A 17,220-nucleotide genomic window follows, 5' to 3' on the forward strand; every position below is an offset into this window, starting at 1 on the left:
TCAGGAAAGACTTCATTATTTTCCTCAGTCAAACACTGCATGAAACGCTTGCATTTTTTTATTTTTTTTTTTGTTCATGACTGTTAGTTGTGTGTCTGTGGGTTTCCTGATCTTTAGTTTAATTTTCAGTATGTTTGAGCTTTTTTTTTCTTTATCTATACATTTTTAATGTAAGCAGAAATTGACCTAATAAACCTCTATCTGTTCTGAAGCGGCATTACTCCTTCCATATCTTGTCTTATAAGGGCCTAGTTGTGGCATGTACACTGAAGTAAACTATATAAAGGTGGAGATTTAGCACGGAAGTCAAGCTCTCCCCACTTCAGAAGTCTTCCTTAGCTTTAACGGCCCTGCATCCATGACCACCAATAACTGCCTCTACTAAAGTCTGATGCATGATATCCATGACAGCAGAGGGGGCATTCTAAAGGAGGGGAGAGCTGGACTTAAGTGCTGTATTCTCTGCCTCTGTGACTTGTACAAACACTTTACATTTCACTTAAAAGTTGAGTTTCTGGATAATACCTCCTACCCGGGCCATGAAAGAAACCTGATTTGGAAAGTGGTAAGCTGCTTAACATACTGGTAGTAGTTTATAAGGTCAATTTCTTCTCACAGGTTCCTTTTTTAAGTGGTTTCTGTTGTGTGTTTATAATTTTTTCTGAAATATGCAGTATGTCTTCTGAGATTTTTCTTTTTCTCAGCCAAGCGAACACCGTTGTAATCTACCTGTACCATCATAACTTGAGGAGTAATTTTAAGGGCTTGAAGAGGAAATCAGGTTTTGTACAGTTGTTTAAGTCTACTATATTTAAAATAGAAAAAAAGGAAACTTTTTTTTTCTTTTGATTGAATTTTGAGATTTATGTAGACGTAAATCGCAGATGTCAATAACTACAATAAAACTTTTAGCATTACATTTTCACCAGAGAGACACAAGTGCTATAGTTTTGGTTTTTTTGGTTTTTTTTTTTTTTTTTTTTTTTTTTTTTTGACTTGTTTGTCAAATACTGAAATTAAAATATTTTGAAAAAATAATAAATAATGCATAAAGTCACCTGGGTTATGAATATTTTTGTTTCAAATAATGTAGATAAAGAAAGTAGGGGCAATCTGCCTCTTCTAGATTGTCCCATCATGCTCCCTGCACACTTCCATGTAGCACTGTGCAGAGCTAAGTAACCAGGTTGGGTACAGGCCGGTCACCTCTCCAGTTACTGCTGCCCATAGCATGAATTGTGCTTTTTGGCCACCTACCAGTATTCCATCATTTTTTCTCTCCCCACTTGTATTTGCCTGGGTGCTGTCTAAGCTGAAAGGTTTGCACTAATGAATGCCCAGTCCTGGGGAAGAGTTCTGTGGACTATTAATTCAGTGAGGTTGCACTATGGTTCCGTGGCTACCCAGTCCGTAAGATCTATCAGTGTGTGTTTCACACGTATGGTAAACTTTATGTCAGGGGCAAAACAGCAAGTCACCTCCCGAGCCACAGGTAAACACTTAAATTCTGTGCAAAAAATGTTTTTCCATAAAACATTTTCATCTTGCGATCAGCAAATACATGGCAAAAAACGTTAGGATACTCATCTTAATCCATAAATGTTAAAGCGGCATACAACCATCATGCAAAAATGATTAGATTGTAACTTAAATAGTTGGGGGATTTTACAACAAATATGGCCATTTTATTTAAGGAGAAACCAATGTTTGCCTACAGGAAAAGGAAATCCATTGCTAATACATTGATCAAATCTGACGTGCAAAAAAGTGTTGGGTACACAACGGAGAGGTACATATGGTTGTTCATCTCGCCAACGTTGCACAGGCTTTATTAAGGGGAGTGTCGTAAATCACCCAAAGGCTATGAGATTTCAATAAATGGCTTTTTTACTTGCAATAATCAAAATGTTATATGTTGATATGCCCCTGTGGAATGGTGTATATTGGGTAAACCTCCCGGAGCATAAAAATCTGATTGAATGAACACAAATCTACCATTAAACAATTCTTGCTAGCAAAAGACAGTTGTGAACAGGGTCTTAGAAAAGAGGAGAAAGGTAAACGAGATAAGCCACACCCGTTTCATGTCTAACACTTCAAGGAAAAGGGGCACAGAGTGTATGACCTCAGATGGTTAATATTAGAACAAGTGTCAGGGACAGATTAATATGACTAAACAAAAGTTATTACAACACGAGGTATTCTGGATTGATAAGATGGAAGCATTGCTGCCGCACAGGCTTAATGAATTATGTAATTTTAATGTGTTTTTGTAATCGGGTTATTTGGTTGTTAGAGAAGCGTTCAGGAAAATATATGTAGAGAGTGAAGTCTTGTTTTTATAGAATTGTATTCTGGGAAAGTGATGTCATGATATTTCTCTATACCCGCTCACCTGTGCTTCAATCATGCATGTCTGAGGAAGGAGGCGTGACCCCTGAAATGTCACGCGGTTTGCGGAGCCCTCGGTGAAACAGCCTGCTATTGTGTCTAGTATGCCGCTTTAACATTTATGGATTAAGAGTACCCTAAAGTTTTATGCCATGTATTTGCTGATCGCAAGATGAAAATGTTTTATGGAAAAAACATTTTGCACAAAATTCAAGTATTTACCTGCGGATAGCAGAGAAAATGTGATGTATTGAGTCAGTGATACCAATTGCTTGTATTTCCCATGGCTACCCAGCCCATTTGACTTTGCACATGTCTCAGGTCCCCTCTCCCTATTCCCATATAACTGATCATCTGGGAGAAGACTAGACATTGCTCCTTCTGAGCAGAGCCATAGAATTTGTTCTGATGCATAAATCTTCCACATATCATGCTGGATACAGCAGACGGGCTTCAAACACCTCCCTAGATGATACCAGGTGCCCTCCAAACTTCATACTCCTTCCCTTTGACTCCATCATAAGGGCTTTAGAGCAGGGTATGAAATGGCATATATTTTAGGGGTTTAATGTGCTGGCCAAATCTTTGGGCCTTATCACCTGTATGATCCCTTGTGGCAGGAAGAAGGTACAAAACCTTTGAGTAACAATGCAGGAAAACAAAACTAGGGGACAGGGTGTCTAAAATTCTGTCTGAGTAGGAGACTGCATCACTATATAGCTCAAGCCCAGGACAACCCAACTGACCTGAGGTGTAATGTCTCTACCAGGCTCCCAACTATCATACATGTCTGTTTAGATAGGGAAGAGGCCGTATGGCCTTCCCAAGGCTCCAGGACTGGGTTTAACTGCACCATCTAAAATTACACCTGTGCATCTGACAGAAAAGAACGCAATTGGCATATTGTGTACTGCTATGCCATTTAGCCTCTTTACTGTAAGATAGTTGGTTTTGGCAATACCCATCTGACTACAAATATTAAAAGGGTATTCTGGGAATGTGGATGTCTGATCCGAAAGTCCATAATGTAATAAATGAATGAATACAACAAAACTCAATGGCATTAATCACAAAATGGATCTTAAATAGCTTATTTTTATTAATCACAAATTTTTATGGGCTTTCTAAAGTAGGAGTAGTTATCTCCAAGATGGCCACCACTGGAAACTACAAATCGCATGATCCCTTAGTAACAGCCCCTTCCTACTATGCTCTGCTCTCATTAATGATCTAACGGACTGTCCTGCTGTTACTATAGTAACGATTTGTGTAACTGCCATCATTGCACACTACCTCAGCTCCACTGAGATGACGTCTCACCACAAGGTGTGACCTGCAATGTTCTGATTTTCTCCATGTAGATCATCATAGAGTACCCTCCATGTAAAAACCATCTCCCCACTTCAACATGCAGTGCCATTTAAATACACCCCTCTTCCCCTCAGCCTCAGTAAATGACATCACTATTGTCCGTTCTACCTTTACCTCATGTTCTGTTCTGCCTCACACACCTTTACTTTTCTCCTCCACAAACTGACCCCTCAGCACAGATATTTGAGGCTTCTCTGCTCCTTGTTAATGTCTTCACCCCCACTTGTGACATCAAACCCACTGCAAGCAACCGACTACAGCCAAATATAGTGATGATCACATGACTTGCCCAGGAAGGTGCAGGACATGTGATGTGCACATGTGACCAGCGGCCATTTTTTGTTGTGTCTGCTACATGGGACAAAATCAATGGACTGTTTAAAGGACCAGTAGCCTTTGAATTCCTCATTATAATCTATGACCACAACATTTTTCTGCTAAGGGAAGCACAATTTTAAATTACAACTTATTACATATTAGCTTATAGTTTAACCCCTTCCCCAATGTGATTGTGTGGCAGCAGGTGCATGAAGAGGGCTCATGGGCTGACACCCGCAATTGGTGCTTGCAATGCTCATGGGTGTTCATCATTTAAATGCCAGGAGCACCTAAATGCCATCGGCACATGGGTTCTGCAATCCTGGGCCAGATCGTGACCACCCCCCCTTCCTCATGATGTCATCGGGAGGTAGTGATCCTCTGCTATGACAGGCGGGAGTCTAGTAGTATTGCAATATATGGAAGGTTCCGTCAGAACCCTAGTGGTAATCCCAATTTCCAGCTATTTACTTTTTTTTAACCCTGGGAACCTTAATGGTTTTCAAGTCAGAAGAGTTTCTTCTTATAGTCCAAGGCAGCTACTATATTAACTTCTTCTAAATGATTATTATTATTAGAACATTTTAGTACATAACTCATGTGTGAATATGTAGTAATGTCAACAAAAGAGAGATGAACAGATAAAAGAGAAGATGATAACTACATAGGTCACTCTACAGGACCATGCGACCATGCGGATGGGGGCTACTGTAAAAATGAGGAATTCCTGAACCCCAGCAATGAGATATAACTGTTCAAGCAGAGCTTCATCATTTTTCTACAGAAAGATGTCAAACAGAAGAATTATTTGGCATTTTCCATCCTTGATGTAGTTTTAACTTACCCTGGTTCAGATGGGATCTAATGCCTGACAAGAGCCTGCTGGGGGACAAGAGGAAGGGGGTAATGGGGGCTAGGTTCAGACCAGGGTTAGCCAAATAGTGGATAAATTAAGCAGGACAAACAGACAACTCACCTCTCCATGAACTCTTTACCCTGCTAACCTGCTCCTCACCCGGCCAAGCACAGGTGGAGTGCAACCAGTGCACAAGTCAAGCTGCACTCCTCCAGTCGCCTCTAACATTCACACTATGTACTCTCCTCTGGGAAAAAAATTGTTTTCAGACTCATTAACGTCTTCCCAGGAACAGCCTGAAATATCCAGGGAATGTGAATATCACCCAGAGAATGAAAAATGCTAGATGAAGGAGTTTATTAGCTGCAGCCAGTCCAATGTCCAGCTTGACTTCCAGTGTTGTGAACTAATAACATTCAGCAGGGTGGGAATGGCACTGAAGAGGACCAGAAGATCGTCAGAATAACAAGGACTAAGGCCTCTTGCACACTAGCGTTGCGTTTCACGTCAGGGTGCAATGCGTGAAAAACTGACGTTTTTGCTGCGTTTTTGTTTCATTTTTGTTCGCGTTTTTTTGCGTTTTCGGTGCGTTTTTCACGCGCGTTTTTTTAAGTCAATGGGACTTTTTCAAAGGGACCAAGGTTCGGGAATAAAATGTTTTATTTAATTGAAAAATAATGTCTTCTGATAAGTTGCAAACATCTGCGATCTATTCTTCACTGTTCCGCGCGCGTATATTATCTCCCGACAAGTTAGCAGATGTGAAGAACATTGAAGAATAGAATAAAACCAGTGAACACAGTGAAAACAGTGACCACAGGATCATTTAAGAGAAAAACACAGTGCAGAACACAGTGCAGAATAGATTACAGATGTTCGGCACATCTGCTTACTTGTCGGGAGATACGCGCGGAGCGGTGCGAACAAAATAGCATGTGAAGAACAATATATATGTGTGAAGAAGACATTGCAGATGTATGGAAACATCTGCAATGTGTTCTTTACACACATATATATTGTTCTTCATATGCTATTTTGTTCGCACCGTTCCGCGCGTATCTCCCGACATGTAAGCAGATGTGCCGAACATCTGTAATCTATTCTGCACTGTGTTCTGCACTGTGTTTTTCTCTTAAATGATCCTGTGTTCACTGTGTTCACTGGTTTTATTCTATTCTTCACTGTTCTTCATTGTGTTTTTTTAATTAAATGATCGTTCGCGAGCAGGGGAAATACTGTTATACTGGTCACCTAGCAACCCTTACGTTTAAAACGCATTGCACTCGCATTGCACTTGCAATGATTGCGAGTGCAATGCGTTCTTGATGCATCTCCATAGACTTGAATGGGGCGTGAAAATTGCGCGTGACTCGCAAAAATAGAGCATGCTGCGATTTTGACGCGCGTGCAAACGAACGCAAGCACGCGCGTTGAAAACCACGCAAATGGAGAAAGACCCATTGAATACAATGGGACAGAGTGCAATGCGAGTTCTGAGCGTCAAATGCACGCGCAGAACTCGCGCGTGAAAAACGCCAGTGGAGAAGGGGCCTAAGAGTTCCAGAAGAAGACAACCTCATATAAGTGACACCACTTTCTAGAATCAGAAACTCAAGAGTCAGAAAACTATATATCAATCAGTAGTAAATTGTAATTTATTACAATTATCCCGGGACTCATGGCCACCCAAACTGTCCACCAATTATGATAATGTCCTGTAGAGATAAAGAGAGGTGCCGCCCACACTGAAATTGTCGTACATGTATATGAGTCCTTGACACACATGTTCAGTGGCTTGCAAAAGTATTCGCCCCCTTGAACTTTTCTACCTTTTGTCACATTTTCAGACATATATAAAATTGTAATTTTTTTGGTGAAGAATCAACAATAAGTGGGACACAATTTATTGGAAATTTTAAACTTTTAAAAAAATAATAAACTGAAAAGTGGGGCGTGCAATATTATTCAGCCCCTTTACTTTCAGTGCAGCAAACTCACTCCAGAAGTTCAGTGAGGATCTCTGAATGATGCAATGTTGTCCTAAATGACTGATGATGATAAATATAATCCACCTGTGTGTAACCAAATCTCCATATAAATACACCTGCTCTGTGATAGTCTCAGGGTTCTGCATCATGAAGACCAAGGAACACACCATGCAGGTCCGGGATCCTGTTGTGGAGAAGTTTAAAGCCCATTTAAAGAGTAAAGAGGCCCATGATCCCTCTGGATGAAGTATGTAGTTGGAGAAGTGTAAGTACAAGGTCTGACACCTATGTAGTTGGAGTAATGTAAGTACAAGGGCTGATACCTATGGAGTCGGGGTAGTGTAAGTACAAGGCCTGACACCTATGGAGTCGGGGTAGTGTAAGTACAAGGCCTGACACCTATGGAGTCGGGGTAGTGTAAGTACAAGGCCTGACACCTATGGAGTCGGGGTAGTGTAAGTACAAGGCCTGACACCTATGGAGTCGGGGTAGTGTAAGTACAAGGCCTGACACCTATGGAGTCGGGGTAGTGTAAGTACAAGGCCTGACACCTATGGAGTTGGAGTAGTGTAAGTACAAGGTCTGACACATATGAGGTCGGAGTCGTGTAAGCGCAGACCCTGGCGCCTTTTGAAGCTGTGCAGTATAACTGGTGAAGCATCTGAATTCCTGTTCACTTGCAGGATGGTCTTATGAGTCATTGACAGTCAGTGAAGATAAATGTGTGGGGAGGGTGACGCTTCTTGCACTGTTGACACAGATATACAGAACTGCCGCCTACATTTGTACTGTAGCCAGGGCCGCATCTGCCATGAGGCGGGATGAAAATCCCGCCTCAGGCGGCAGATTGCTGAGCCCTTTAAGAAGCAGCACGTAGACCAATCGCCGCTCACCTAATGGTCATGAACACCACAGCCGCTCGGTCCCTAACAGCGTCGCCGGCGGCCGCGGCAAGCTGACAGTAGAGAAGAGGAGTCTCCACCCACAAGGCCCATCCATCATCACGTTCCTGCCCAGCCCGGCCGAGCATCAAACCCCTCCACAACCACCGCCCACGCCTCCGGTCCCGCCCCTGGCATCCGCTGTCGGAGAGGAGGAGGTTTATTCCTCTTAGGCTGCCCGGGCACCCGCTCACTCCCACAACCCCTCCCCCCCTTTCAGAGAGGAGGAGGGAGCATAGTCTGTCCCTGCCCAGGCCTCCAGTGATGTTCCCCCTCATCCGTTCCCGCCCGGACCTCTGCCCACCTCGTTTGCCCGCCGTCTGGTCACATGACCTGACCCGCCGGCCAACATCTACCAGTGGAGCATGGTGCAGACGAAGACTACTAGTCTAGTAAGTATATATTCTGTATATATGTGTGTGTATGCTGTGTATATGCTATATGTGTGTATACTATATATATTTGTGTATGATGTCTATATACTGTATATATGTGAGTATGTTCTGTATGTGCATGTATATTATATAATGTATGTATGATCTCTATATACTGTACTTATGTGTGTATATTCTATTTTTTGTATATGCAGTGCTTATATTGTAATGTTTATACTGTATGTATGTTTGTACATAGGGTGTGTATATACTTTATTTCTATGTATATGTGTTTATAATGTACACATTATATATATGTTTGTATATAGGGTGTGTCCTGCATGTAAATACTATCTATGGGGATCTTACCTGTATTTACTGTCTATGGTGCAGATCCTGCCTGTTTATACTATCTATGGGGGTCTTGTCTCTATATACTATCTTTAGGGTTCTTGCCCGTATATACTATCTATGGGGGTCTTGCCTGTATATACTATAATTGGGGAGTGGTCCTGCATGTGAATACTATCTTTGGGGAACTTACCTGTATTTACTTTCTATGGTGGGCATCCTGCCTATGTATACTATCTATGGGGGTCTTCTCTGTACATACTATCTGTGAGAGACGCCTGCCTGTATATACTATAAGTGGTGGTGATCCTGCCTGTATATACTTTCTATGAGGGGCACCTGCCTATGTATACTATCTATGGGGGTCTTGTCTGTATATACTATCTATGATGGGCGCCTGCCTGTATATACTATCTATGAGGGGCGCCTGCCTGTATATACTATCTATGGGGGTCTTGTCTGCATATACTGTCTATGGGGGTCTTGTCTGTATATACTATGTATGAGGGGTGCCTGCCTGTATATACTATCTATGAGGGGCGCCTGCCTGTATATACTATCTATGGGGGTCTTGTCTGTATATACTATCTATGAGGGGCGCCTGTCTGTATATACTATCTATGAGGGGCGCCTGTCTGCATATACTATCTATGGGGGTCTTGTCTGTATATACTATAATTGGGGAGTGGTCCTGCATGTACAGGCGGTCCCCTACTTAAGGACACCCGACTTACATACAACCCATAGTTACAGACGGACCCCTATGACCTCTGGTGAAGCTTTCTGAATGCTTTACTATAGTCCCAGATTGCAATAATCAGCTATAAGGTGTATGTAATGAAGCTTTATTGATAATCCTTGATTCCATTACAGCAAAAAATGTTTAAACTCCAAATGTCACTGGGGCCAAACATTTTTTGGTCTGGATCTACAATGATAAAATATACAGTTTCAACTTACATACAAATTCAACTTAAGAACAAACCCCCGGACCCTATCTTGTACGTAATCCGGGGACTGCCTGTATATACATATCTGTGAGGGGGTATGGCTGTATATACTATCTATTTTTTTAATTAGGTGGTATATAGGATGTTTTATTTGTGTTGTCAGTTTTGTTGTTTGGGGTATATATTATCCAGGCGACATTATAATGTAATTGACTGTGGTATATTTGGATGCACAGTGCGTAAATGTGCTGCACGGAGCTAAACACAACTGTTGATTAACACAGCAGTGATAAACCATAGGAGGGAGAAATTGTAATGAATTCCTCTGTATGATGGAATAGATCATATCCTATAAAGGTACTAGATGCCACTGATCCGTGTCAATAAATTTGGTAACCGGAATGTAGCAGGGATCAGGGGTCCGTTGCATGGGAGGGGGGCGCCATTTCCATTTTCGCCTCAGGCAGCAGAAAGGCTAGAATCGGCCCTGCCCCTCTGTACTGTGTATAAAACTCGGGAGACCCCCCTGTACTGTGTATAACACTAAGGAGACCCCCCTGTACTGTGTATAACACTCGGGAGACCCCCCTGTACTGCGTATAACATCAGGAGACCCCCCCTTTAGTGTGTATAACACTCAGGAGACCCTCCTGTACTGTGTATAACACTCGGGAGACCCCCCTGTACTATGTATAACACTCGGGAGACCCCCCTGTACTATGTATAACACTCCGGAGACCCCCCTGTACTGTGTATAACACTCGGGAGACCCCCCTGTACTGTGTATAACACTCGGGAGACCCCCCCTGTACTGTGTATAACACTCGGGAGACCCCCCTGTACTGTGTATAACACTCGGGAGACCCCCCTGTACTGTGTATAACACTCGGGAGACCCCCCTGTACTGTGTATAACACTCGGGAGACCCCCCTGTACTGTGTATAACACTCGGGAGACCCCCCCTGTACTGTGTATAACACTCGGGAGACCCCCCCTGTACTGTGTATAACACTCGGGAGACCCCCCTGTACTGTGTATAACACTCGGGAGACCCCCCTGTACTGTGTATAACACTCGGGAGACCCCCCTGTACTGTGTATAACACTCGGGAGACCCCCCTGTACTGTGTATGTATAGAAAAGGTGGACAAGGAGAGACCAGAAAGTGGGTTTTAGTGGAGCCTATCATGGATCCAGTACAGCAGACCATAGTCTCCTGACACTGACATAATCCGTTTAATGGTCAAAAGTCAAAAACCTCAGTATAAAGGTTTGTGTAGATGTTGAGATCTTCATGGTCATAGACGTCCAGCTCTGACACCAGGGGCGGGAGGACGCGTCTATAGGGGCGGGAGGACGCGTCTATTGGGGCGGGAGGACACGTCTATTGGCCTAATGAAAGAACAAAGATATATAACTACATACATTCCTCATCAAGTGGCTGCTACATGTCTACAAGACTGGAGCCATCCTGGAATGATCCATAGCTAAATGTCCGTAGCAGTGATGAGACCACATGGACATCGCCTAGATGGGAATATCTTATGGACATTGCTCACTAGTAGAGAAGTGATAGGTTTCCATCTATGTGGCAGAGTTAGACTATCAGGACTTACAGGTTCGGTAGGTTACAGGTCGTCTAGAAGAACTTCTTATCTTTGGGGATGAAGTGCAGAGCAGTCAAGAATGAAGTTCAAGAATGAAAGCTGCAAAAAAAAAAAAATTCTGGATTATCTTCATTGGAAAGTCTCACATTAGGTCATATAATCCAACGCAAAAGCCAAAAATCAGTCAGTGTATGTTATAAATATATTTTTTGAGCTCCCATAATGCACTTTTCCAAACTAAGAGGAAAACAGCAGTAGCATCAACCTAGCTGTAGACATGTAATAGTAAAATAGTGTGTGATATCGGGACAAGAGAAGTAAATTAGATAATTTGCAAAGTCACTGGACAAGTTCTGAAGACTCCGATCTGCAGAATCTCAGATCTCCCTGATGTTGTCCTTGTCACAATGTACTGATGTGCGTTCCACCTACCTCAGAACTCATCCTCATTGACCTGGGTTGAAGCGTCAACCATAAAGGAATGGTCCATGGGTTTCACGTGGATCAAGGTGACTTTTGGCCCAAGGCTGAGCTCTTCCTCTGTCACTTGGCATCCAAAGTCCTTGGTGCTCGGTCTGTTGAGAGCTGGCGTGAAAGGAGTCACCTCCACTGATTCCCGGCACTACAGAGGAAACATGAGAGAAAGCTGATGATGATGTGTATCACGAGTCCAGTCACTTGTGAATGAGATCCTGAGATACACGACATGTATCACCAGGCTGAGATACATGTCCTAGACTGAGATCTCCTCACCATGCAGAAGAGGCTCCTCAGTCTTTGTCTCCATCGGGATCCAGATGATCTTCTTTCTGGTTCATCCTGTTGAGAATTTGGATGCACAGAAATTTAGAGTGATAGAAAGCAAATGAATCCTCCATTCAGCTATAAACGTGGGTCCAGACTTACTATGGAAAAGCACCAAAAATTGTACACACAGCGGACACCACACACTAAATGACTATATAGTAATGGCCTCCTTACCGATCTAACAATCCAGCAGGGGGGCTCAGGTGACTCCGGCATCAGGTCTCCTAGTCCATCATCAGTAGCAGCAGCCAAATTATACAAGGCAGGAGAAGGACCTGGCTGTGGGACATAAAAATAGAAACATTACTTTCAGATCAATGACATCTTATTGAGGAGGTGAACCCCAGATAACCCCAATATCACATGTTATGTATAATGTGGTGATGGCTGATGACGTCTCTAGAATTATTTACCCCGTCCTCGTATGAATTAATCCATGCGTGTTCAGCCTCCGGCTCCAGTGCCCTGCGGGTCAGAACTTGGACATGGGTGCGCCCAGTAAGATTATCCTATAGGGGAGAGAGAAGAACAGAATTTTGGGTCAGTGAAATTATTTGTGGTTCCACATGATGGAGACGTCTCCAGAAGGAATCATGCAAAGTAACCATAGACCTTCAGGAGCGGAGATGGTGGAGACCACTGGTGGAGTATAGGAGGACATTGGTGGAAACCAATAAACCAGGATCAATTACTCATAAACATATGTGTTATCCATAGACTCCTTCCTTCTAAAATCAACCTTTATAATTCTGCTGATGAGCCAGAAGCGATCTGGGGGGTATTACCAGTGTCCCTCTGTACTGTAACTCCACAGACCGTTACCCAGTCTCCTCCCCAGGAGGGAAGTGCTGGGGGAGAAGGAGGTGTGGAAGACAGTGTAATAGTCTGTGAAGCTGCAGCACAGAGAGTCTCTGGTAACAAACCCAAGAGTTCTATAGGCTCATTGGCATCATTTTAAAAGTTGAATTTAGAAGGAAGGAGACCATAGATAACAAATATAAGAAGATTACCACAGTCACGGTGCCTGGATCTAAGAAACGTACAGCGGACACCAGATGTAACTATTACATCTAAATTTGTAAATCATGTACTTGATAACACGCTCTAGTTTATCTTGCGTCTATTAGAGAATATTAGTAAATCTGCCCCATTGTCTATAAGTCGTGTGTGGATCATAGAGGAGAAGAGACATTACCGTGATGATGCAGTCCAAGTCCAGCGGCTGTTTTCCTGTACTATACTCAGGAGCCGGATCCAGGGGTAGGAAATTCTCCTGTCAATACATATTAAGTGTCAAATTTGAATCATTTTCCCTCAATTAATCATCACCTCCATCATCATCATCATCAATAACATCAGCAGCAGTTATGGGACATGGTGAGTCCATGACTATATAGTAATGGCCTCCTTACCGATCTAACAATCCAGCAGGGCTCAGGTGACTCCGGCATCAGCTCTCCTGGTCCATCCTGTGCAGCAGCAGCCAAATTATAGAAGGCTGGAGAAGGACCTAGCTGTGGGACATAAAAATAGAAACATTACTTTCAGATCAATGACATCTTATTGATAAGATGTCATGGAGGAGTTGAACCCCAAACCCCAATATCACATGTTATGTATAATGTGGTGATGGCTGATGACGTCTCTAGAATTATTTACCCCGTCGTTGTAGGATTTGATCCATGTGCGCTTAGCCTCCGGCTCCAGTGCCCTGCGGGACAGGACTTGGACACGGGTGCGCCCAGTAAGTTTATCCTATAGGGGAGAGAGAAGAACAGAATTTTGGGTCAGTGAAATTATTTGTGGTTCCACATGATGGAGACGTCTCTAGAAGGAATCATGCAAAGTAACCATAGACCTTCAGGAGCGGAGATGGTGGAGACCACTAGTGGAGTATAGGAGGACATTGGTGGAAAGAGACATTGATATAACCAGAAATGAGTAAAGATGTAGTAGACGGCTCTAGAACATCTTCAATATCACATAGTCTATCTCTCAGAGCATTATGGGTAATACCAGGCTGTATACAGCAGTGATAGAGAAAGTAAATGGAGAAAGATTCTATTGCTATGGTAACCAGTACACACATCCGCCATCTTTATTTTAGAGTAAATTACGGTATACAATTTTTGCAATTTCTTCACATAAAGTTTATAATTTTAAACTGTTATCAGCAAGAGGAGTGTAACAATGAGTCTGGGGGTGACATATTATAACTCGTGCACAGTAGATACAGGGTTTAGATCTTCCCCTCACCCTCCCAGACACCTCAATGTCACCCTAATGACAGATCTAGGACGTCAGTATAACCAGGAATGGGTGGAGGGGACATCAGGACCTGGACATAATGTCACCATGTTTTATATCAAGTCCTCTAGGGACAGGGGTCTGGGGGTAAATCTTCTTCCTGCTCCTCTGGACACACATCACTATCAATAATGTCCCAAATGTAGAACAGAAACCAAAAAATGAGAGCAGATATTCCCCAGGATCCGTGTCGGACTGTCCCACCAGAGGATCGGAGGATACTCCGGTGGGCCCAGGCTCCAACCTTATGCTGGATTACAAAGATACAGCAGAAGACAACTAAATTTGGAAGCTGGAAGGGTCTTTTTTTGAGTTGAATGTGAAGAGGGTCCTCCAGAATAATGTTATCTGGTGGACCTAAGTAGCCCAACTACGACACCGCCAAGGATTCCCCTTATCTACATTACAATCCGACCGTCTATTTCCTGATGTCTAAATTTCACCACTAAAAATAATCCTGATATCCGTCAGTAAATAAAGTCTACTTACAAAAAATCTTTCCATCATTCGTCTGTAAAACAGCAACAAAATCTCCTCTTCACTCTCCACTCCTCTACTATACAACCCTCAGAGAATTATGGGTACAGAGCGGGAGTTATATAGCAGTGATGACATCACAGCGGGTATGACATCATGTTAAGAACTCAGTTGAATGGGGAGGATTCTGATTCCATGGCAACCCAGTACAGGGAGCGGCCATCTTGTATAATAAATGATGGAGACATGATAAATGTATATTAAATATGGCAAATTTAACCCTTTTGACTCTCTTCTATTCCGGGAGTTACTCATATATCAGTATATGAACTTCTGATAGGACAGCCAAAATATTTCTGCCTAAACCCAAAGACATTTGTATAATAGTGTCCAGGTGGTGACCTCATACCTGCCATACAGGGCCGCATCTGCCATGAGGCGAGATGAAAATCTCGCCTCAGGCGGCAGAATGCGGATCCCTGTAAAGGGCGGCGAAATTCGCCGCTCTAAAGTGGGCGATTCGGGCGCCCGTTAACGCCCGAATCGCCCACTAGCTAAATAAATCGTGCCTGTCTCTTTAAGACACAGGCGCGATTTATATGCGGAGCGACGCAGCGCCTTTCCGGCTGCTGCGTCGCTCCGTTCTAATCAGTGACACAGGCGTCATGACGTCACGCCGCCTCTCTCTCACAGGAGAGCCGCGTGAAGACGGGACCTGCGCGCCGAGGGAGCAGCTGCCTGCAGGTGAGTATATATTTTATTATTTTTCCTCTTCTTTCATTTATTTTATGTGGCTAATAAGGGGGAGTGGGGAGGTATCGTGGGCGTGGGAGGGGGGGGGTGAGTACTGTATACATTATATGTGGCCATAATTGTTGTATACTGTGGGGGGGGATTGTATACATTACATGGAGCCAGAATTGTTTTATACTGGGGGGGGGGGGTGTACTGTATATATTTTATGGGGCCAGAATTGTTTTATACCGAGGTGGGGGGGGGGTACTGTATATATTTTATGGGGCCAGAATTGTTTTATACTGGGGGTGGGGGTACTGTATATATTTTATGGGGCCAGAATTGTTTTATACTGGGGGGGGGGGGTACTGTATATATTTTATGGGGCCAGAATTGTTTTACACTGGGGGGGGGGGGTACTGTATATATTTTATGGGGCCAGAATTGTTTTATACTGGGGGTGGGGGTACTGTATATATTTTATGGGGCCAGAATTGTTTTATACTGGGGGGGGGGGTACTGTATATATTTTATGGGGCCAGAATTGTTTTACACTGGGGGGGGGGGGGTACTGTATATATTTTATGGGGCCAGAATTGGTTTATACTGGGGGGGATGTAGTATATATTATATGGGGCCAGTTTCATTTAAACTGGGGCGGGGGGTACTGTATATATTATATGGGGCCAGATTCATTTAAACTGGGGTGGGGGGTGCTCTATATATTATATGGGGCCAGAATAATTTTACACTGGCGGGCTGTATATTGTATGAGGCCAGATTATTCTTTTCCTGGGGGGGTTATATATTTATATGGGTCCAGATTTCAGCTGGGGGGCTGTATATGGGATACAGTATATTACTAAGCTGGGGGATGTATATGGGATACAGTATATTACTAAGCTGGGGGGGCTGTATATGGGATACAGTATATTACTAAGCTGGGGGGCTGTATATGGGATACAGAATATTACTAAGCTGGGGGGATGTATATGGGATACAGTATATTACTAAGCTGGGGGGCTGTATATTCACATTGGTCAGGGTTGCACTGAATGTAAAATCATGTAACATAATAACAGGGTGGGATATATTAGTTATAGGATACAATAGATTACTTTACATAATTTAAGCTAAATGTTAGGGGTCTGTATGAATAAATTGGGGGTGTTGTATATTGATTGGTGCTGTGTATGCTATAATTCCAGTAGAATATACATAATGAATGGATGTTTTATATGTGGGGAGAGTGCGGTCAGTTGTGTTGTGAGGGGTATATACTTCATACTGTAAGTGGTATTTTTAGGGACGCCGGGTGGAGATGTGCTGCACGGAGCTGAAGATATCCGGACGTGAACTCAGCCGTGATACGTAATGGATTGCAGAACCCGGAATAAAGTCCTCCTGATGGAAGAGATTGTCATCTATAAGGTACTAGATGCCACTAATGTCTCTCAGATCCTGTAGTCAGTCACACAGTGTCAGGGAGCTGCCTGTAGGGTTGTTACTTGTTAGTAAAGTTTTCAGCATTTACTTAACAGGGAGCCGGGGGGGGGGGCAGCATTTTAATATTCGCCTCAGGCAGCAACTATGCTAGAATCGGCCCTGACTGTAGCACCTTATACTATATGATTTCTAGTGACAGCAGACAGAATTAAGATTATGTAAGATGTTATTTGATTATACAAAATTATCCTGGCAGTTTACAAGTAGTAAAGATGCCCGGCTCTGAATTCCTGCAGATTATG

The 17,220-nt window shown here is 43.1% G+C and overlaps 1 protein-coding gene across 2 annotated transcripts; it reads right to left on the reverse strand.

Moving 5' to 3' along the window:
• Nucleotides 1–6,891: 6,891 nt before the first annotated feature.
• Nucleotides 6,892–14,991, reverse strand: LOC140135111 (uncharacterized). Of its 2 annotated transcripts, none has more exons than XM_072156174.1 (10): nucleotides 14,750–14,991; nucleotides 13,613–13,708; nucleotides 13,366–13,467; nucleotides 13,149–13,226; nucleotides 12,367–12,462; nucleotides 12,128–12,232; nucleotides 11,900–11,965; nucleotides 11,579–11,768; nucleotides 11,156–11,245; nucleotides 6,892–7,108 (listed from the first exon to the last, which is right to left on the reverse strand). In XM_072156174.1, exons 1-8 carry the CDS (start codon nucleotides 14,765–14,767, stop codon nucleotides 11,580–11,582), a joined length of 750 nt encoding a protein of 249 aa, XP_072012275.1. In that variant the 5' UTR covers nucleotides 14,768–14,991; the 3' UTR covers nucleotides 6,892–7,108; nucleotides 11,156–11,245; nucleotide 11,579. The 2 variants fall into 2 exon arrangements, with proteins under 2 accessions (XP_072012275.1, XP_072012274.1); XM_072156173.1 differs by lacking the exon at nucleotides 6,892–7,108 and adding an exon at nucleotides 10,640–10,931.
• Between the last annotated feature and the right edge of the window lie 2,229 nt (nucleotides 14,992–17,220).

The sequence above is a fragment of the Engystomops pustulosus genome, chromosome 6, assembly GCF_040894005.1.
Source record: "Engystomops pustulosus chromosome 6, aEngPut4.maternal, whole genome shotgun sequence".
Lineage (NCBI taxonomy): Eukaryota > Metazoa > Chordata > Amphibia > Anura > Leptodactylidae > Engystomops > Engystomops pustulosus.

Bases quoted from the DNA above. Each gene is read 5' to 3' on its own strand.
- LOC140135111 (XM_072156174.1), bottom strand. The intron at 13,468-13,612 runs GTAAATAATTCT...TATGTCCCACAG, and splicing joins TCAAATCCTACAACGACGGG to CTAGGTCCTTCTCCAGCCTT. The intron at 12,463-13,148 runs GTAATGTCTCTT...TCTCCCCTATAG, and splicing joins ACTTGGACTGCATCATCACG to GATAATCTTACTGGGCGCAC.